Source organism: Triticum aestivum, chromosome 7B (assembly GCF_018294505.1).
Source record: "Triticum aestivum cultivar Chinese Spring chromosome 7B, IWGSC CS RefSeq v2.1, whole genome shotgun sequence".
NCBI lineage: Eukaryota > Viridiplantae > Streptophyta > Magnoliopsida > Poales > Poaceae > Triticum > Triticum aestivum.
In genome coordinates this window covers 140,691,369-140,711,862 of record NC_057813.1, presented here as the reverse complement: position 1 = coordinate 140,711,862, position 20,494 = coordinate 140,691,369, and the positions used below count along the sequence as shown (strand labels likewise).

Genomic DNA, 20,494 nt, shown 5'->3' with positions numbered 1-20,494 from the left:
ACATCACATACGTGCTATCTGAAACTATAAATCAAAACGTAGGTGCTAAGGTGCCTTATGATTAAGTTGTACATATCCAACCATTATTCAGAGCATTGATTTGCTTGAAATACTCATACTGTACCTTATCACTCTGGTAAGTCTACATGCTAATACGATGCCTCATCAGAACCAATGGACAGTACTGTAGCTACTGTCAGATAGGGCTGCAGTTGAGAACGTCTGGTCCACTTCCATTTCCGCATCTGATCGTTTGGCGAAGCGGCCCTTGATCCTTGGCCGTGCTTCGGCATACGCCTTCCTTGTTGCATAACGTGTGGTCTTCTCAAACTTTCTGCTCTTCTTCTTCTCCTTGTACCTGAGGACCCTGGCCTCTCTCTCCTTGGAGCTGAGGTGCAGTGGCGTCTGAAGTGAAGGACTTGAGAAGAGACCGATCGCTCCAGCAGGTCTCAGGATGCTGGACTGGACCGTATTGTCCGGTACTATACCCGCTTCCATGGAGAAAGATATCTGAGATGGAATCGGAAAATGGTCACTTAAAATGTGCAATCATATTGATATTGCAGCTGAGATCCTTCATGGATACGTAAATGAGTTTAATTTAGTTGAACGTACATAACTTTGTAGTATAACCTTTTCCCTGTTTAGACTATAGAACTATGTAAACTCTGCTTAGGGATAAAACCTACACTAGACTTATTAATTATGAAATATCTAATGATATCTCATATTCTTTCATGTAGTGATCCGTATGTATAGAGAGAATGGTAAACAGAGAGCGTAGCTTCTACTTGGCAGATAATCTGAGAGTTTGTGTATGGAGTGACCTTCTAGTTACTGAGAAAACTTGAATATTCTATGTCTAGAAGTACACGGACTAATCAATTACTTTGCCTAAACTTTCTTTAGAGTTTCTATGACAGTAATTCCATTTTAATTAGTTTACTTTCCTAGAGATGAATTGTATACTTCTTTAGTTGGTAGAGAATTTCGGAGTTTACATATGGATTGAGAGCTGACATGGTTGTTCTGTGTCTAAAAGTACAGGAACTGATCCATTAATCTGCCTAGACATGGGTCGTGTACTTCTCTTTGGAGTGGCTATGTCAGCAGTTCCATTTTGGAAATAATCAGCTGAAGTTCTCTAACTAGAAGTAGAAAAAGTTGAAGAAAGAACCAAAAAAGTGAGGAAATACTAAATACCGATGTTTCACACTTTCACTTGCACCAAAAAAAATGTACTCTGGCTGATCTTATCATTTTATTTCATATGGTCTTCCACCTGAAGTATGCATGCACTCTAGTTTAAGGAAATTATAGCATGCCATGTAAGTTGTAATGCCATAAAGTAATAGAAGAACTCACGCTGTTGTTGACGGAATCTGTGTAAGCACTAACCCCAGCAGTCACGGAGGCAGCCTGCTCTGCCCCTACAAGTGGTGCATAACCACTCTGATGTGGCCTACTCACAATTGCAGACTGTGAAGGTACTATGCACTCGCTCCCTTCCTTCTCCACGTACTCCTTTTGCATCTGCTGCTCCGCGTACTCCTTTTGCATCTGCTGCAGATGTTGTTGTTCTTGCATCACATACTGCTCTTGGTTGCTCATGCGGCTATCGTAGTAAGAATTGTACCCGACAAGGTCAAAGTACTGATCCACTTCACCAAAGTATCTGCTAGTGCTGCTGCTGCTGCTGTTGTTACCACTGTGATTATGGTTATCAGAATCTTTGCTGAGCAGCAGCCAAGAGGCATCCTCTTCCTTGCGGCCAAGGACAGGAGGGGTGGCTGCTGCCTCAGCAAATAAAGAAGCACCTGGAATGGCTGCAGCCGGGTGTGATACCACGGGCACGCGCTGGTGCATCGCGGCAAGCAGGTTTGTGTAGTGTACCTGTGCTTCATAGGCGGCGCACAACGCTGCAGCATCTGCATGACATTCCAGCACCACTGGTGCATGCTTGTACGCCTCGGAGAGAAGCACACGCTCATGGCGTGAAGCCACACGGTTTGCGGCGTGGATCTGCGCATCACAAGATGCGCAGAGGTACGCGGAGTCGGCGCGGCAGTACACCACGCTTGGCACCGCGCAACATCCGTCGCACAGCCTGGCCCAGCTCCCTTCTCGTCCAACCGCCTCCTCATAAACGGTGCCGTTGGAAACACAATTCATGAACAAGGTGGCCTTGTGACTTGCACCACAAAGACCATGCAAGGGGTATTCGTGAAGGTAGTAGCTACTGTTTCCCTACATATTCTGTGTATATGTCTTCTTCTGCTCCTCTACCTCTCATGGCTCTTTCGTGTGTGTTCATGCACTGCCTATGTGAGTATGGAGGAATGTCAGGAATGTAGGACGTCCGGTCCAGAGTATACTAATAGTAGGGTGTCAGTGGGGTGACACTTGGCGTCATTCTTGGGGGCGAGGATTATAGTGTGCCTGGTTTGTGGTTAGCTTTGGATGTTGCTGCTTCACTATCCTGTGCCAATGCCGGTCTTCCGATGCAGAGTCGTTTTCAGATAAACATTTATTGCACCTCGGCATGCCTGCGAGTTAGCTCTAGTGTTGCTCAGCTAAATCTGCTTGAGCTTGATATCAAATCTATCTGGTGAAAGAAATTTGCATGTTTGCAGGTAGAAGACTTAAATCTTTTACAACTACTTTCCCATTTTTTGTTGGGATGATCTGTGTGTTCACTTTTTACATTTGGACTCAGATGCCAGCTGATTTGAATAGCCGCCGATGCAAATCCGGAGGTGCATTACTTGGATCAAGAGAACTCTCATATATATCACACGATTGATTGGCCCTGGATGATGAAATTGTCTTTGCCTGGATTGGACTAAACCTAAAGGTAGAAACTAGAGAGAACTAGAAGCCATTACGGTATAAAGGAGACAGAGGGAAGATGCTGCATCTCTCTTTATGAGCAGTTGCACCCTTTAGCAAAAGAGAAAGGGGGCCTGTCTTCTGTTAGATTCCAAAGCATGAGGTTTTCTGCCATTCATTGGCGCTCCCCCTTAGCCGTTCCGCCTTTTGGAACCTCAAGTGTGAGGTAGCAAGTTGAGATATTGAGAAAAGCTCAAAAGCACCCTGCCATGTCACTAGATAGTTTCTTTGCTGTCCTATTCATCTGAAAACATCTAATATGATGTGTAGTGGAGAAGTCAATTTGACGGTGCGTCTTGCTTATCTCAGCTATGAGGATTTGCTAATCAGCAATGAATTCACACTGCTTCTTACGCGTTCTATTTAGAATCTGTTGTTTTTCTTTTCAAGGCAAATCCATCTCCTGTGGTCTAGTCTCTAACCTTTCTGAGTTATGCACTTGGTACTGGCCCTGTCAAACCATGAATTACTATGCATTTGTCACTATGCTTGGTAGAAAAAAAACATTAATGTTCTTATTTTCATGAGCTTTTATATGGTACTCCCTCCGTTCGGAATTACTTGTCGTAGAAATGGATGTATCTAGATGTATTTTAGTTCTAGATACATCCATTTCCGAGACAAGTAATTCCGAACGGAGGGAGTATTTTGAAGAGTAACTTGGTTATATGAGTACTGCCAGTACCCACTTCCCAATACAAAACAGCCATAGAAAACTTCTTTGTAGTGTAAAAGGAGATAGTCATGGATTGAGTTTGCTTGTTTGTTGGTTGAATTAAGTAGTGTGTCAAACTTCAGAGATTAAACAAGATATATTCTTTATGTACATACTTTCTTTGTGTATTTTCCTTTATTTTTATGGATATAGTCGAACTGCGCATGAAATTGCATCAATAAATTCTTCTGTGAAATAGATACTTTCAGTGATTGAGCAAGTCTTGACACAAATTTTCTGAACAAAAGTTAAACTTGCATGTAAGTCTGCAACATGACTACTGGTTTTAAGGAGCTTATGTTACTTGGTTATGTAACCTTGCACCGCGTTAAACAAATTACCCCTTGGGCCGCGCTTGGATTAGGTGTAAAATAATATGGAGGTGTTTCGTTTACAGGTGTAACTTACCGGCTGATGAGCAATTTCCACCCGGAAACAAAACGACCGACCGAGGCATGTATTTTTTTCGGAGGTATTTGAAACGGAAACACTGATCCAAACAGGGCCTTGGTATATTTGATTCAAAACAATAAGACGATAATGTTGGGGAAAAGAATCTCATTCCCACCAGTAGTTCGATCAGGTATGTGCAGCTAAAAGCATAAAGATAGATATTTTTCTGCTCATATCCATATTTATTCTGTTTCATGAGTGCGTATATATACAGAAGTTTCATGTAGGTGGTGACTCACGAGTTGCCAAAACAACTGAAGAATGGGCTCCACGACACAGGATATTTAGAAGATGGTGACAACTAAAGCAATGTTGGGGGTACTTTGACTGGGGCAGCTCTTGTGTCATGGTCGTGTTAGGGAGGTGTCCGGCAGCTGTCGTGAAGAAGCCTTCGAGGCCCTGTGCGTTGCTTCTTCGTCATTCTGCTAGAGGCTGGGCAAGGCAAGGCGAGTCTCATGCCTTCGCGTTCCGGAGTATGGGCTGTTTCCACACCTGGTTGTAGGCCATCTCATGGCTTCGTGCTTTCTTTTCTTTTCCTGGCCTCGCCAAAATTTGGTCCCTCGTGCTTTCTTCTTATGAAAATGACCTGCTCCCAGGCATGTTCGAGAGAAAAATGCTAAAGTATAAAGAAAATCTCATTGGTTTAATCTCATTGGTTTAGGACTCGGTAAGGTACACCAATTTTTTGGCTTCCTTCTAAGTTTTGTGAAAAAAAAGAGCAGGAACTTTGCCGATCAGTTAAAGGAAGGAGTTACGGTTTACCTGCAGAACTGACTATTAAAGGCTGTTTTAGGCATTAAGCAGACAGGGCGTTAAGAAGCATTCAGAGGCAAAAGCTACACAGGTATTCTCCTTTCATTGGCTCTGGCAAGACACTTGTTGTACTGTAGCTGTCTGGATTTGTAAGATCCTCATGCCCCTTTTCTTTCCAGATATTCCAAATTGTAGTGCACAGGACCGTACTATTTTAAGTCTCTCCTCTGGTCCCCGCGCATCGCTTTTCGCGTGCTGCTGCCCCCGTTTTTGTTTTCCTCACTGGTATAGATAGATATCTTCCCAGAATATTGGTTTCTATCTGTTCGAAAGGAAAGGACGAAATGTCCCTGTTGCTGCCAGCAGTGTGATGGATACATCTGAGTTAACACGTTCCAAATCAACTGCTTGTATTCATGGGAAGGTGATCTAACAATGGAACATGAGGTTTTTCAGCAACTTAAGTCAAATATGAATAATTAAATACTACTAGCATATTTTGTTAGTTGGCATTCAACACCTGTAGATCTGAGTTCCTTTTACCTAACATAGCAGCGGAAGCATCCAAATGATTTAAAACAAGGGAACAGCAGGCATGTCATATTATAGTTTTATATATGCACCTGAGCAGCTCTTGTGATTTTCCAATATTGGTGAACCCAAAGCCACCAAACACTGCTACAGAGAGAGAGAGAGAGAGAGAGAGAGAGAGAGAGAGAGAGCCTTTGACCCATTAGTGTGCTACAGCACAGAACTAGAGATACTTTCTGCTTGCTTACTCCACCAACCACAACAGAGTTAGCTCATCTCCCTCTTGACTAGTTTCTCTCCATACACCACGTAGGCTTGTCTTACTTTGCTATAAAGCTCATGCAGAACAAGAAACTTGCCACAAAAACATCTGAACCCGAACCATCCAAGCACAGGAACAGCTAAAACTAGTTTCAGGATGGCTGCAGCTGCGTTGTGCTTCAGGGCGTCTGCTCTCTCCGTGGCCTGTTTTCTCCTGGCCGTGCCATTGCTGATGGCACAGGACCCTTCGAACCTGAGCCTGGAGCACTACTCCAAGACATGCCCAAATGCGGAGCATGTGGTCCGTGCCGAGATGGAGTGCGCGGTGCGCGACGAACCACGCAATGCCGCTTTGATGCTCCGCCTCCATTTCCACGACTGTTTTGTGCAGGTTGACTACCCGCACACTTTTTTGCCTGCACACGCTAGCTTTGCAGCCAGCGAAAGTAATTAAGTTTGCTCTGAACACCTGAATGTTTGTTTGTTGCAGGGCTGTGATGGATCGGTGCTGCTTGACGACACGGCGACCATGATCGGTGAGAAGCAGGCAGACCAGAATGTGAACTCGCTGAAAGGATTTGAGGTGGTTGACAAAATCAAGGCAAAGCTGGAGGCTGAGTGTCCTGGAACAGTTTCCTGTGCTGACTTGCTTGCCATTGCAGCCAGGGACGCAGTTGTCTTGGTAAATGAAGCCAAACCTATGTTCAGAGTTTTCATTCTTGTGCAGTGGCTTAATTACTTTCGCTTGCACCACTTTCATATCAGGCTTGCCTTTTGAGAAATAAGTCAGTATCCATTAGAAAAACAAACATGTATTTCATTATAACCTGCTGCTACCTGATATAACCTGCTGCGCCATTTGGATGCTGTTTAGCTACTAGCATGCAAACAAAGAACATGACAGATACATTTCATGAAAATAGAACACCACAGACTCCATATCTATCTGACAAGGGGGGGAAATGTTTCAGGTTGGTGGGCCTTACTGGGATGTTCCAGTAGGAAGACTGGACTCCAAGGAGGCAAGTCTTGACCTAGCAAACAAGGACATCCCCACCGCTGAGCAGGGCCTCGTCACCCTTATTTCCAAGTTCTGGGAGAAGGGCCTTGATGCCACTGACATGGTGGCCCTTGTCGGTATGATCTTCTCTCTTTTGACAGTTGCGGTTTATATTTGAAAAAATCACTAGTTCTATTCATATCAGCAGAACCAGACAATCAGGCATTATAAGCAATGTAAAATACATGAACAATTTGGTAATTTTGAAGTAGGATCTACAGATACTCCTTTACGTCTTTTAAAAATACCAATATGGAGATGCAACTTTGTAACCTGAACCTTCTGAATTCTGATATGTGTGAGTGGGCGCACCCTTGTTATCTTCTTAAGCTGAACAATGCTTACTAGACATATGACATTTGCATTGAAGGATCCCACACGATCGGATTCGCCCGGTGCGCAAACTTCCGGGACAGGATATACGGCGACTTCGAGATGACATCCAAGTACAACCCTGCGTCTGCGACCTACCTCAGCAAGCTCAAGGAGATCTGCCCCTTGGATGGTGGCGACGACAACATCAGTGCCATGGACAGCCACACTTCCGCGACCTTTGACAACGCCTATTTCGAGACGCTCATCAAGGGTGAGGGCCTCCTCAACTCCGACCAGGAGATGTGGTCCAGCATCGCCGGGTACTCGACGGCCGACACGGTGAACAAGTACTGGGCTGACCCGGAGCTGTTCTTCAAGCAGTTCTCGGACTCCATGGTTAAGATGGGCAATATCACCAACCCTGCAGGTGGCGAGGTCAGGAAGACCTGCAGATTCGTGAACACATAAGCTGAAGGAACCTTTGTTTGCGTCTTCTCCTTCGATGGTTGATGATTGTCTGCAAATAAGAACGTTTTTCATAGCATATACTCTACTGGTATAGGTATTACCGTCGTCGCGCTACACAGAAATATTTTGGCTGTATGGAGTAATGGAGAATGTACACATCATGTATTTTGAGGGTTTTGCACAACCTGATATTATGTACACATCAGCAATGGATTCTGATCAGATTTTCGCACCTGTTTCAATCTGAAAATGCAGCAAGAAAAGCAGAAAAAAAAACTGCCAAAGAGAAAATACAAACTGGGCAAATCAAAACTTTACAACTTCAAGAGAAGCCCCTTGTTACAAGTTACAACTAGTCTTATTGTTTCAGCTAGAAATCTGTAATATTAATAGTTCAATACCATTCCAGGGAGTTGGGGTACTCTCCTGTGTACACTTCATCTAAGATACATACATCACTATTTATACTTTACCTCAGTATTGGATTATTTCCAAATCTACATAGGATTATCATGCTGTACAAGGACTGCTGCTTGGTGTTCTCAGTCTGTGGGCGCTTGGTGATCATGTCATCTTGGCCCAGAGAGCTCGACGGCCTGCACCAGCAACGATGAGTCATCCGTCAGGTCAGAGTAGCAGCGGCTGAAGGTGAACTCAGGCACTGTGAACTTGTGTGAGTCGGCCCGCTGCGACGCTTGCCACCGTTCGGCGAGCCCGTCGCCTTCCAGCATGCGAACCACCTCTGACATCCTCGGCCGGTGGCCTGGGAGGTACTGTGTGCAAAGGAGCGCCACCTGCACCATCTCCTCGAGCTCGATCCGGTCGTAGCTGCTCCGCAGGCCCTTGTCAACCAGCACATCAAGTTTCTTCTCCTGGTGCATCTTCTTCACCTGATCATCAAGCAATGCTGTCATGAGCTAACTTAAGCATGATGGCAGGGCGTTTGCAATTATGAACAGTTTCGACAAAAGTGCTTTTCATTTCAGGTTGTTCCATGCACTTTATTAGTTTTTCTCAAGTATTTTTTTGCAGCAGTTTAGTCAAGTAAATTGCAGAGGCTTCATTACCCAGTCCAGCATGGCTCCCTTCTGATTTGATGCCTTTCCGAACTCCAGTGCTGTCTGGCCGGTGATCAGCTCCAGCAGCAGGATGCCAAACCCGAAGACGTCTGTTTTCTCGGATGACTGCCCAGTGGAGAGGTACTCAGGCGCGATATGCCCAACGGTGCCCCGCACTGCAGTGGTGACGTGTGAATCCTGGTGATCAAGGAGCTTTGCAAGTCCGAAATCACCGACGATGGCCTCACAGCAATCATCCAGCAACACGTTGGCCGCCTTGACATCTCTGTGGATGATCTTCGGGTCACACTGCTCATGAAGGTAAAGTAGACCTCTTGCTGCTCCAAGGGCTATCCTCTTCCTAGTGATCCAGTCCAAAGGCGGCTTTCCTGGAATAATTAGACCGGTATAAAGTGGAGATTTCCTTTGATAGGAATCGTATGCTCTGTGATAAGTCTTTGTGCAAAGAAACAGAAAAAAATGAAGGGAAGAATCCAATTCTATGTCTTTTTCACATTCGGCTTGTCGGATTGCAGCTTTCAATTCTGCATCGTTCTTTTTAGGCATGACATCTGAAAATTCTAGAACGAACATATGCTGCACAACAAGTGGGTCTATAATTGGGCAAACAGTTCTCCTACTTACATTTGGTTCCCAGGTTAAGATTCTCCTAGCCTTGTTAGGCAAGGCGGGTCACTTGGTAACATGAAAAAGGTTTACTTTGCTTGGCTAGATAACTAATAACCACAACCAAAACGTGGAGGAGGCTAGCTGAATTAACCACTCCCACTCAGCAGGCAAGGTAAGACAACCCTGCTGCTGCCTCCAACTGCCACACACCCAACAAAGCAATTTGCTTTTCTTGGCTACGCCAAAATGAGCTAGTTCTATCTAGCCTAGTTAAGCAAGGGATGTCAAGGAAAGGCAGATAATCTTGCTGGGAGTTTGAGGTGCTGACCTTTCAGGCGCGAAGCGACACTTCCATTCGACATGTATGGATAGACTAGTAACCTCTCTGTGGCAGTCATACAGAAGCCAAGAATCCTAAGGAGGTTCCGGTGCACTGCCAAGCTGATCATTTCAACTTCAGTCTTGAACTGTGACTCACCACCCGCAGCATTACCGTCCTTGAGTCGTTTGACAGCCACAAGAGTCCCATCGGGAAGCTGCCCCCTGTAAACGTGTCCGAAGCCGCCTTTTCCGAGTATGTTCTTGCTGCTGAATTTTTCTGTTGCAACCTGCAGCTCCCTGAACTGGAACCTCCTCACATTTCCAAGGCTAACGTTATCCATGTGTTGATCTGCATCAATAGCAGTGCTTCATCAATTATCAGGTTCCAAATCGATGCACAAAGTACTGCATGGAATTCTTGAAGTCTCACTTACCTTCGTCATCGAAAAGTATCTGCCGGTTCCGACGCTGTCTCCACCAGAACAAGAATCCGGCAGCAAGAAAGAGGAAGCCCATGCAACCAGTTACAGCACCAAATGCAACTGCAAACTTGTGGCTTTTAGCTTTCGTTGGCGGAGTGCCTTGTGAAAGGTTGTAGGTCATTGGCATCGGCGCAGTCCCGTAACAATCTTTCTCCGTATTTGCAGCGCATATGAGAGGATTTCCAACTATGCTGCAAGAGAACCAATAACAGAACAAAGCTTACAGCTTAAACTTGATACAGGTTCATACTTCCATGACAAAAATTAAGCTTATTCAAACAAGGATGAACACAATCTGAGCTGCAGCCTTACTTGTATGTTCTTGCCAAAGATCCTGGTATCGGGCCACTTAGGTTATTGTATGACAAATCTCTGCAGGGCACAAGTGCACAGTGAGAACATCCCGAACTAATAATTCATGGGTAAGAAAGACCACGTGACAGCAGGGAAATTACTCACAGGAAAACAAGGTGCGACAGATTAGTCGATGCGGTAGGGAATGGACCAGACAGTGTATTGTTGTTGAGCCTCCTGGTCAGATTACAACAGACCTCGGGTTAACATCTCAAGGAACAACAATTATGCAACGCACACACATATGCACAAGAAGTGCATTCAGAGGTTTGTACAGTAGAGCTCACAGGTACTGGAGGCTCTCAAGGTGGCCCACGGATGGTGGGATTTCACCATAGAAATTGTTGCCAGAGAGGTCAAGTGTCTTGAGACTTGCCAGGTTGCCAATCTCGGCTGGGATTGGCCCGCTTATGATGTTGTTCTGCAGAAGACTGCAGCCAAGAGAACGGTAGGATATCTGCATCACAAATGGAAAATGGAACTCTGAACAAATAAGTGGCAGTGAGAAGAGCACACTCACATAGTCTCCAGGCTGGTCAGGTTTCCTATGCTTGGGGCGAGCAGGCCGGAGAGATTCTGGCTTGGAGCCTCCCTGTGGATGATTGAAAGAAGAAGGGCGTGTCAACGAAAAGTAAAAACATGCAAAGAATATGATTAGGTCCAAGTGAAGTGAAACAGGAAATGGGGTGATTCGCTTACAGGCCGGTGACGAAGTTGTCGGACGAGCAGGTGATCATGGTGAAGCTGCAGGGGTCGACGGAGTACTGGTCCCAGTTCTTGAGCACGCCGTGGGGGTCCTTGAGCTGGTTCTTGATCCCAATCAGCGCTTGCACTGCAGGCAAGCAGGCAGGCAGATGTTTCAGAAATTTGCGCAAAACCGATAATAATAATCCAAGAAACAGACAGAGCAGAGACAGACGGCCATCGTCGCAGAGAGTGCTCTCGGTTTAACTGAAGAAACAACATCAGAGGCAGGCAGAGCCATGGATTCGGTGGGAATAACAGAGTAGAGAAAGGGGCGGGCGGAGAAGAAAGACAGAGGCAGAAGAAGAACCAGTACACCCCCTAGAACGATTCCAGGACAGAAGAGAGAGACACGAACCTTCAATGTTGACGCCCTTGGCGGAGAGGAGCGCGCTGCAAGGGGAGGAGACGAGCAGCGCCACCGCCGCCAGCACCACCGCCACCAGCCGCCGCGGGGAAGGAGGCGCCTCCATTGCCGAGGAAGGGAGGCAGGGCAAGCCTGCCAGGGGCGTGACAAGGGAAGGCGGGGTGGTGGTTCAGGGGGGAAGAGGCCGTGTGCGGCTGCTGCCGGGGTGTTGGCTGCGTGGAGTGTAACGTATGTTCAAACACGGAGCAGGCGTGAGAGGCCGAGAAAAGCACGGAGGCTGCAGCCTTGGCGTCGCCTGCTCGCCACCCCACACCGCCAAAGCCAAAGTGGCAGGGGAGGGGGAGGGGCCACCGCCTGGGTGAGGGCCCATGTGGTGTGAGAGCGAGAGAGAGAGAGAGACAGATGACACAAAAGAAGATGCTTGCGCTGTGGCAGCGAGCGGGCGGAAAGCACAAAAGGGACCTGAGCCCCCCTGCCCCTGCGCGCTACAGGGAACCGGAATGATAAACAATGGGGAGAGAATGAGACGAGGGTGGCCCCTCACCCTGGTTCGTTTTTACTTTTACGGGAGGGGTAAAAAGCTTGCGTGACAGACAGCGTCCGGGATTTTTGCGGCCTCCTGCTTGCCCTTTCCTTTCCTATCCATTGCTTGCTGGCTCGTCGTTTCTTTTCTTGATTGATCGTCTTCTGAAATCTGAACCCACCAGAGAAAAATGATTGACCCCACACAAGGAAGAAATTGCAAGCGTGCTCTCAGACTTGAACGAGCTAGGCATGCAATGACTGGGAGCCTGGATCCAGATTAGTTCCACATGTTTTTTTAGACAAAGTTTTTTTTTTAGCAGTTAGACAAAGTTTTGTTACAGACATGAAGGCATGGAATGTTTCCCGGGCCTCAGGTTTGAGTCCGGGCTTGGCATTTTTCATATTGGCCATCGCAAAGTCTAGTCTAGGCCCAACCCAAGGCCCAAAGTATGCCGGAAAATACATAGTAATGTGTATGCTGGTTAAAAATATTGAACCTACGTAATTTGATTCGAACTGAAGTTCTCTGTCACCTGAGGCGATTCCAGCGGGAGAGGGGCAACAAGCCAACAACATTTTGCTTGCCTCTTGAATTGCTAATGTTTTTTTTTACTTAAGGAGCATTGGTCTCGTTTTTATTTATGAAAACTGGTGAAACAAAGCTCTCTTGTTTACCTCCCTCCAGGTTTATCAGCGACATCCAAACTATACTCGAAGAGCCGTTGGCCGAACCTTATTTGATTGGGAGAAAGAGTACAACAAGGAAATAGTCTAGGTGAACTAGAACTGAAACCCCAAGGCAGAAACTAGTCCTGAACAGGCAGCTCGCAAATACAGCCCTCCGCATGTCGATGTCTTCTTTGATCAGGTCAACACCCTGTCGGCAGAGCTGGCCACATTGTCAACTATCATTGCGTTTCTCTCCTTCCAGTCTCTCTAGTGCAACAAGATAACAATCGTGTCAAGGTTCCGCCTCATCAGCTTTGGGATCACGCCCGAGCCTGCAGCCATCAATCCTCCGTAGTGCTGAAGCAATCATCTGACACCTGGAAATCAGCCCATGTCCATGACTTAAAACGCATCCAAACCTACAGAGTGAAGTGGCAATGCACAAACAAATGCTTGCAGTCCTCTGGTTCGAAGAGACAAAAGAGGCATGTGTCGTTTGACGTGTCCTGGACTAGGGGTCCCGGCCTAGCCGGCCTAGTCCATGGGTCGGACTGACGACCCGTTAATGAGGAAGGACTCCGGAGGCCTCCAATCTGTGGCGTGAGCATATCGTACATGGCCGAGGATTTGACGTGTACTCCAAGTATGTCTATTAGATTCGGAATGTAATCCCTAGATGGCAACTGAACATGTGTAATCCATGATACCCCTGATGCCTATATAAGCCAGAGGGTTTAGTCCGTAGAGGGGGGCGTTCATTCATTCATTCATCACCATCACCCCTAGGGTTTAATCCACAACTTACGATCTCGAGGTAGATCAACTTTGTACTTTGATACACCCATAATATAAGCAAGAGTAGGACATAGGATTTTACCTCCTTTGAGAGGGCCCGAATCTAGGTAAAAGCATCGTGTCCCTTGTCTCTTGTTACCCATCGATCCGATCTCACAGCTCGGGCCCTCCTATCTGAGGTCTGCTAGTTTTGACCCCGACATTGGTGCTTTCATTGAGAGCTCGTTGTTGGATCACCAAAGATCGATGGCTCGCTTACAGACTAACGGAAGCATTGGTTGTGGTGGCATCTTCGTCCCCTGCCAACTCTTCGCCTTTGGCATCATAGTGCTGCAAGCTGATCCGACCGGCCGCTTGCGCCACGTCGAGAACTTCTCCCCAAACAAGGTCGTTATGTTTGGAAGCCTGGAGTACACCACGGAAGCCGAGGTGATCTGGTCCTCTCACGACAGATCTCAGATCGGCTTAAAGATCCCTCCGGCGCAGGAACTCTAGAACAGGTTTCTGATTTGATCTCTGAATCCGACCTCCCGATAGAGCCAACCCCGGAGATAGATCCGGTGGCCACCACGTCCGATCTAATCCTTGCCTTCTCGGATGAAGGCCCGGAGCCGAACTCATCTTCGGAACCGGCAATGGTCTCTCAGGCAGCTTCTCCGCCCGCTGACCAAGGGTCGGCCTGGAGCGATCGAGATGACGGCCCAAGTCAAGCATCCAAAACAAACCATTTCAGATCAGCCCAGCTTATAGCCAGGTCCTCGACACCAAGAAGCTCTCGCAAATAAATGATGTTGGATCCAGTCCAAAACTTGGCGATCTCGTCCACTGTTTATGATCAGATCGGATGTAAAGCCGACGTCGGGAAATTTTCATCCCGCCACCGCCCATTTAGTCGCCATGGTCGAAGATATAATGAAAACCGTGTAATGTATAATGATAGGAAGAGTGTGACACTTCTCAAGGGAGATGTCGAGAGACCGTGTTTGCGAAAACATAGGAGAAACATGAAGTGAGCGTGCGGGTGAGCGGGAGAAAAGAGAGTGAGAGCTACATGAAGGAGCATGCGAGATAGATGGGCGTGAAAGGAGATTCAAATATTTAGTTGCGTGTACAGAAAATGTCAACATAAAAGTGATTCAAATATTTGAATTCAAGATGATGATACACATAATTCATACTCGAACCAAAATTGATCTATCAAACATGCATACTCATATGAATTCACGCGCATCTATGTTATTTAAAATGTAGATATTACCAATCCATACATTTTAGTAGAACATACTTTGGTTTAAATTTTTTGAATTCAACCTTATGATTTTGAGATCATTGTATTTGAAATCATATTATATATATATATATATATATATGTGTGTGTGTGTGTGTGTGTGTGTGTGTGTGTGTAAAGGAGCAGAATTCTTTGTTGTGCTTTTGAAAGTATATATAAAAAAATGATGTATACATAATTTTATTTCAATTGAAAATGAATCCTGCCCGAACAAAAATAGAATACAAAATGGATTGGAATTGAGCTGGCACGGTAAACGTGCAAGCTTTATCTCAAAAAATTGAATGAAGCGGCCAAGCTCGCAGTAACCGCCCGAAACCAAAATATGGGAGATGGAAATTACCGCCTTCCCTGACATGCAACACATGTTGGCTCGATTTCAATAGGTCTTGATAGGGGCAAGTTTGTAATTTCACTCAAACGTGACATAACCGCCTCTCACCCGGATTCATACACGGTGGGCGCCAAAACAAACTCTCTCGGCCGAAATCTTCGACGGAAAATATTCGGTGTATGCGAGATTACCGTCCTATCCCCAACCGATTATTATTGTTGTGATGTAGAAAATTTTGAACGGGGGCTAAGTTTGTAAATTTCCTCGCATTTGAGACAAACCCGCCCTGAAGGCATGGTTCCCCCTTCCTCTCTCCCTCCATCTCCCCATTCATACTTCGTGGGCGCCAAAACACCCTCTCCACCCCAGCCTCCTCCGTACGCCACCCCATCCACTACCGTCCTCCTCCACCATGTCGGAGCTGATACCCCGACGCCGTCGTCCATCACAAGAGATCAACCTCTATCATCCATGGCTTCAGAGCAGGATCCTTGATTTGCATCCTCTCGCTTCATCCGCGTCGTCGTCCTCCTTGCCGAAGCCGCTCGTACGACCGTCTCATCCACCGCGCCGAGATATTTCCCTCGCCGCCAAAGTCTGCCCTCATAGATCTGCTTCCACATCACCGACAGCCATTGCCACCGCAACACCCTCAACGCCTCACCAGATGCTTACACGGTGCAACACCAGAGGCGGTACTCTTTCGTATCTGGTTATTTATGTCAGCAAGAAAATAGATCGCCACTGCTTTACTGTGATTTCTTGTCCATAACTTAGAATCTTACTTGTTAGTTCAAAGCAAACATTGGCTGCGAAGTTACCTTTGTCCGGTTTGCACCTTCAGATCCGTCATGGCAAGCTCAACACTATACTCGCAATGCTTATGGTTTTCCCCTTTTATATTCCACACTTTTTGATAGTAGACTAAATTTCAAAATTGGGCCAGTCGATTTTTAAGAGATCGCCGGAGTTCGTCGGAGGGAAGGAAGGGGCTCGGGTGGGGCGATGGATGTGGGGGACGGTGGCCTGGCGGTGGTGGGGCCTCGCTGAATGAAGAAAACTCGACGCATTTGGGGCGGGGTGGGGATGGGGGTGGCGGAGGAACACAGGCGGTGGGGGCGGTTCAAGGGAGGGCGGGGGGGGGGGGGTCAGGGCCGGTGGTTCGGCCGGTGGCCCATGCAGTGTTCTATAGGGGAAGAATCAGAAACGAGGAAGAAGAAGGGTTAGGAGACGTAGGACCTTCATCCAACCGCCTGAAATGGTCGACTGACCCAAATGACGAAAGTCACGCGACTTGCATGTAGACATTCCTTTATATTCAGTACCATCATCGTAGCTGCTTAGCACTGCTCCTCAATCCATCAAGCTAAACAACGTGCCACTCATAATTCCAAACTTGTTGCTCAAATACGAATCGGATATGATGCTGATATTACTAAAAGAGATAACGTTTAATTGGCCAGCTAATGTTCCTACTTTACTTTCGAAAAGCACATGCAACACATATAGAGAGATAGTAGGGAGTTGCATTCTTAATGTGCTCTGGTTCATCATGTGTGGGCACTGCACAACGAACATTTTATTATCGATAATCTGCTTGCTCTTCTTTAGCATGTTCCTCTTCTGTCTTCTTAAATAAGTACTCTCTTTGTTCCTAAATACAAGTCTTTGTATAGATTCCACCATAGACTACATATGGAGCAAAATGAGGGAATCAACACTCTAAAATGTATCTGTATACATCTGTATGTGATCCATAGTGGAAATTGAAGGAAATATGCCCTAGAGGCAATAATAAAGTTATTATTTATTTCCTCATATCATGATAAATGTTTATTATTCATTCTAGAATTGTATTAATCGGAAACATGATACATGTGTGAATACATAGACAAACTTAAAGTCACAAGTATGCCTCTACTTGACTAGTTCATTAATCAAAGATGGTTATGTTTCCTAACCATAGACATGAGTTGTCATTTGATTAACGAGATCACATCATTAGAAGAATGATGTGATTGACATGACCCATTCCGTTAGCTTAGCACTTGATCGTTTAGTATGTTGTTATTGCTTTCTTCATGACTTATACATGTTCCTACAACTATGAGATTATGCAACTCCCGTTTACCGGAGGAACACTTTGTGTGCTACCAAACGTCACAACGTAACTGGGTGATTATAAAGGAGCTCTATAGGTGTCTCCAAAGGTACATGTTGAGTTGGCGTATTTCGAGATTAGGTTTTGTCACTCCAATTGTCGGAGAGGTATCTCTGGGCCCTCTCGGTAATGCACATGACTACAAGCCTTGCAAGTAATGTAGCTAATGAGTTAGTTACGGAATGACGCATTACATAACAAGTAAAGAGACCTGCCGGTAACGAGATTGAACTAGGTATTGGATACCGACGATTGAATCTCGGGCAAGTAACATACCGATGACAAAGGGAACAACATATGTTGTTATGCAGTTTTACCGATAAAGATCTTCGTAGAATATGTAGGAGCCAATATGAGCATCCAGGTTCCGCTATTGGTTATTGAACGGAAACGAGTCTCGGTCATGTCTACATAGTTCTCGAACCCGTAGGGTCCGCACGCTTAAGGTTTCGTTGACAGTTTTATTATGAGTTTATAAGTTTTGATGTACCGAAGGTTGTTCGGAGTCCCGGATGTGATCACGGACTTGACGAGGAGTCTCGAAATGGTCGAGACATAAAGGTCGATATATTGGACGACTATACTTGGACACCGGAAAGGTTCCGTGTGAGATTGGGACAATACCGAAGCTCCGGGAGGTTATCGGAACCCCCCGGGAGGTATATGGGCCTTATTGGGCCTTAGTGGAAAGGAGGGAGAAGAAGCAAAGGAGGGGGCGCCCCCCAAGCCCAATCCGAATTGGGAGGGGGACCGCCCCCCTTTCCTTCTTCCCTCCCACCTCTTCCTTCCCTCTCCCTCTCCTAATAGGAAAAGGGGGAGTCCTACTCCCGGTTGGGGTTGGACTCCCCCCCTAGGGCACGCCACCCCCTTGGCCGGCCCCCTCCTCCACTCCTTTATATACGGGGGAGGGGGGCACCCCATAGACACAACAATTGATCATTGATCTCTTAGCCGTGTGCGGTGCCCCCCTCCACCATAGTCCTCCTCGATAATATCGTAGCGGTGCTTAGGCGAAGCCCTGCGTCGGTAGAACATCATCATCGTCACCACATCGTCGTGCTGACAGAACTCTCCCTCGACACTTGGCTGGATCGGAGTTCGAGGGACGTCATCGAGCTGAACGTGTGTAAGAACTCGGAGGTGCCGTGCTTTCGGTGCTTGATCGGTCGGGCTGTGAAGACGTACGACTACATCAATCGCGTTGTGCTAACTCTTCCGCTTTCGGTCTACGAGGGTACATGGACACACTCTCCCATCTCGTTGCTATGCATCACCATGATCTTGCGTGTGCGTAGAATTTTTTTTGAAATTACTACGTTCCCCAACAGAAATCTCAACAAAGACTTATATTTTGGAACGGAGGGAGTATGATAGTAGTACAGTATGTTCCTTGTAGTGAAAAGGAGCAGGGACATTTGCAGTGTAGAGGTCTATTCGATCGGTTGTGATGGACACTTTCAACTCTTCGGGCCTCTTTGATTCATAGGATTTTGTAAACATAGGAATAGGAATTGTAGTGGCCTGCCCACTTGAATCCTATAAGATTAGCAAGGAAATGCAGGGAGCTGTGTCGCCTTTGATAGTTACACTGATATTAACAGTACCACACCTTCAGTTGAAGAGAGCTGGTATCCGAAGCCTTTCTAGCCGTACAGTATATTATGAACCTATCATCTGCCAACTATCCTTACTTCTGGAGCCTATTTCTTGTGTACTTGTGACAGATTATATTAATGCACACACCATATTACAGCACACATGGGCTCTCTCATCAGAATCCAATGATAGCACACAAGGGTCTAAAGGGAGCCCCTATATTAGAATATCCTATGCATTACAAAGATAATCTCACTACTATTTATGTTTTCATGCTTCCTAGATATTTTATGTAATCACAATGAATCTCAAAATCCGCGCATCAGAAGAATATTGTGGAACACTGCAAGGACTAACAAAATGGACACCAAGGCATTGAGTGCCATTATGGATGCAATGAAACTCATGCGCTCCCCACCTACAGATTCTTGTTTAAAATATGGTCCTAGTGACTATTCTGACCTCGAGGAGTTGAAGGCATATGGCCTGTCATGTTCACCCATCAAGGTGCCTATTCTAATTTGGCAAGGTTTTATTGATTGTGCGTATCTTGCATAAGGTGTCTTGCATTTCTTCTACTTTGTTGCACCGCCATCCGCTTAGTTTACTCATCATATATGTCAAGATGCCATGCCCATCCATTATCAATACATATTCCATATGTCATCATACCATGTTTTTCCACTCAAAATGTTGTTCTTGTGCATCAGACATCAAAAAGGAAGAGGGTGATTGCCGAACCTGAAGGAGCACCAACAAAGTCCTTGAAAAACATGGTGGTGCCAGAGAAATCAGACAACACCCCACTTATATTGGCTTTACAACCAGCGACACAAAATGTAGGACCGACTCCAGCAGACTGTACCCATACTTCATTGGCCACACAACTAGCCCCACCACACATGACCTGCATCCCATAAAAGGTATGCCGATTTCAGTTGCCATAGCACCAACCGTACCAGAGAAAAATCTCACTCCAGCAAAAAGTACAGCAAGTCCACCGACCGAAGACCTATCCCAACTACAGAGACGACCAATTCCTGTAGATTGGAACCCCATTCCAGTTATTCCCAGTTTAAAAGACAATGCTTTCAATATTGTTAGGGACTACGTGCATATATTCCCATCATGAGAAGATTATAGTGAAGACAAACACCATTTTCACATCTTTCTATCCCACTTACGTGTAAGTGCTATTATTCATGGTGATTATTTTCCTGTTTTTTGCTGATTGAACACATCAATGATTTACACTACATCGTTGTAAGTAAGCGAGGGTCAATCTGGATAGTCATGACAAGCAAAGCTTGCTTGATCTTTTGAAGGAAGCATTACAGCAGTATCGGTGTTACCTGAGGAAATCACACTTTGATGGCAAGTCTACAAACGAATTTCCGGTGGAGTCTCCTGTGCTAAATTTAGAAGACATTAAATGGAAAAACCTTGTTATGCACTTGTCTCGTTCCGAGGATGAGGTACTGTCTATGATATCACATGACAATTTGAACTTCTACTTTCCGCATGTGCCTTACGGATCTCTTTCAGGAATTCTGCTCAAAGAAGAATTCCGGTTTGAAAAGGACGACAGGATATCACAAATATGCTGCCCGCTGCTTTGCTCTTGTTAGTACTTGTTGTCCTGTATCGTACTTGCGTTCATACCCGGTTCATTATGTGACAGCAGTATGCATGATAGCTTGCTTATCAATTGTTCGCTCCAAATTA

General features: G+C 45.9%; 3 protein-coding genes across 4 annotated transcripts; 1 reads left to right on the top strand and 2 right to left on the bottom strand.

Moving 5' to 3' along the window:
- Positions 1 to 25: 25 nt before the first annotated feature.
- LOC123159913 (zinc finger protein HD1) lies at positions 26 to 2,437 on the bottom strand. 2 transcript variants are annotated; one of them, XM_044577720.1, is made up of 2 exons: positions 1,399 to 2,437; positions 26 to 510 (listed from the first exon to the last, which is right to left on the bottom strand). In XM_044577720.1, the coding sequence occupies exons 1-2, from the start codon at positions 2,170 to 2,172 to the stop codon at positions 166 to 168; spliced, it is 1,119 nt and encodes a 372-aa protein (XP_044433655.1). In that variant the 5' UTR covers positions 2,173 to 2,437; the 3' UTR covers positions 26 to 165. The 2 variants fall into 2 exon arrangements, with proteins under 2 accessions (XP_044433655.1, XP_044433654.1); XM_044577719.1 differs by having other exon boundaries at positions 1,366 to 2,418.
- On the top strand, positions 2,079 to 7,667 carry LOC123159915 (peroxidase 11). The gene is made up of 6 exons (XM_044577721.1): positions 2,079 to 2,229; positions 4,002 to 4,187; positions 4,272 to 5,993; positions 6,093 to 6,284; positions 6,574 to 6,739; positions 7,033 to 7,667. Exons 3-6 carry the CDS (start codon positions 5,760 to 5,762, stop codon positions 7,443 to 7,445), a joined length of 1,005 nt encoding a protein of 334 aa, XP_044433656.1. The 5' UTR covers positions 2,079 to 2,229; positions 4,002 to 4,187; positions 4,272 to 5,759; the 3' UTR covers positions 7,446 to 7,667.
- A 73-nt stretch (positions 7,668 to 7,740) lies between these two features.
- Positions 7,741 to 11,698, bottom strand: LOC123159912 (LRR receptor kinase SERL2). The gene is made up of 10 exons (XM_044577718.1): positions 11,393 to 11,698; positions 10,990 to 11,122; positions 10,811 to 10,882; positions 10,578 to 10,721; positions 10,396 to 10,467; positions 10,249 to 10,308; positions 9,889 to 10,127; positions 9,462 to 9,803; positions 8,513 to 8,892; positions 7,741 to 8,335 (listed from the first exon to the last, which is right to left on the bottom strand). Exons 1-10 carry the CDS (start codon positions 11,505 to 11,507, stop codon positions 8,015 to 8,017), a joined length of 1,878 nt encoding a protein of 625 aa, XP_044433653.1. The 5' UTR covers positions 11,508 to 11,698; the 3' UTR covers positions 7,741 to 8,014.
- Between the last annotated feature and the right edge of the window lie 8,796 nt (positions 11,699 to 20,494).

Bases quoted from the DNA above. Each gene is read 5' to 3' on its own strand.
- LOC123159913 (XM_044577719.1), bottom strand. From the start codon at position 2,172: ATGAATTGTGTTTCCAACGGCACCGTTTATGAGGAGGCGGTTGGACGA. The intron at 511-1,365 runs GTGAGTTCTTCT...ATTCCATCTCAG, and splicing joins CAGATTCCGTCAACAACAGC to ATATCTTTCTCCATGGAAGC.
- LOC123159915 (XM_044577721.1), top strand. From the start codon at position 5,760: ATGGCTGCAGCTGCGTTGTGCTTCAGGGCGTCTGCTCTCTCCGTGGCC. The intron at 6,285-6,573 runs GTAAATGAAGCC...GAAATGTTTCAG, and splicing joins CCAGGGACGCAGTTGTCTTG to GTTGGTGGGCCTTACTGGGA. The intron at 6,740-7,032 runs GTATGATCTTCT...TTTGCATTGAAG, and splicing joins TGACATGGTGGCCCTTGTCG to GATCCCACACGATCGGATTC.
- LOC123159912 (XM_044577718.1), bottom strand. From the start codon at position 11,507: ATGGAGGCGCCTCCTTCCCCGCGGCGGCTGGTGGCGGTGGTGCTGGCG. The intron at 10,722-10,810 runs GTGAGTGTGCTC...TCTTGGCTGCAG, and splicing joins CTGACCAGCCTGGAGACTAT to TCTTCTGCAGAACAACATCA. The intron at 10,468-10,577 runs GTGAGCTCTACT...TAATCTGACCAG, and splicing joins CTTGAGAGCCTCCAGTACCT to GAGGCTCAACAACAATACAC.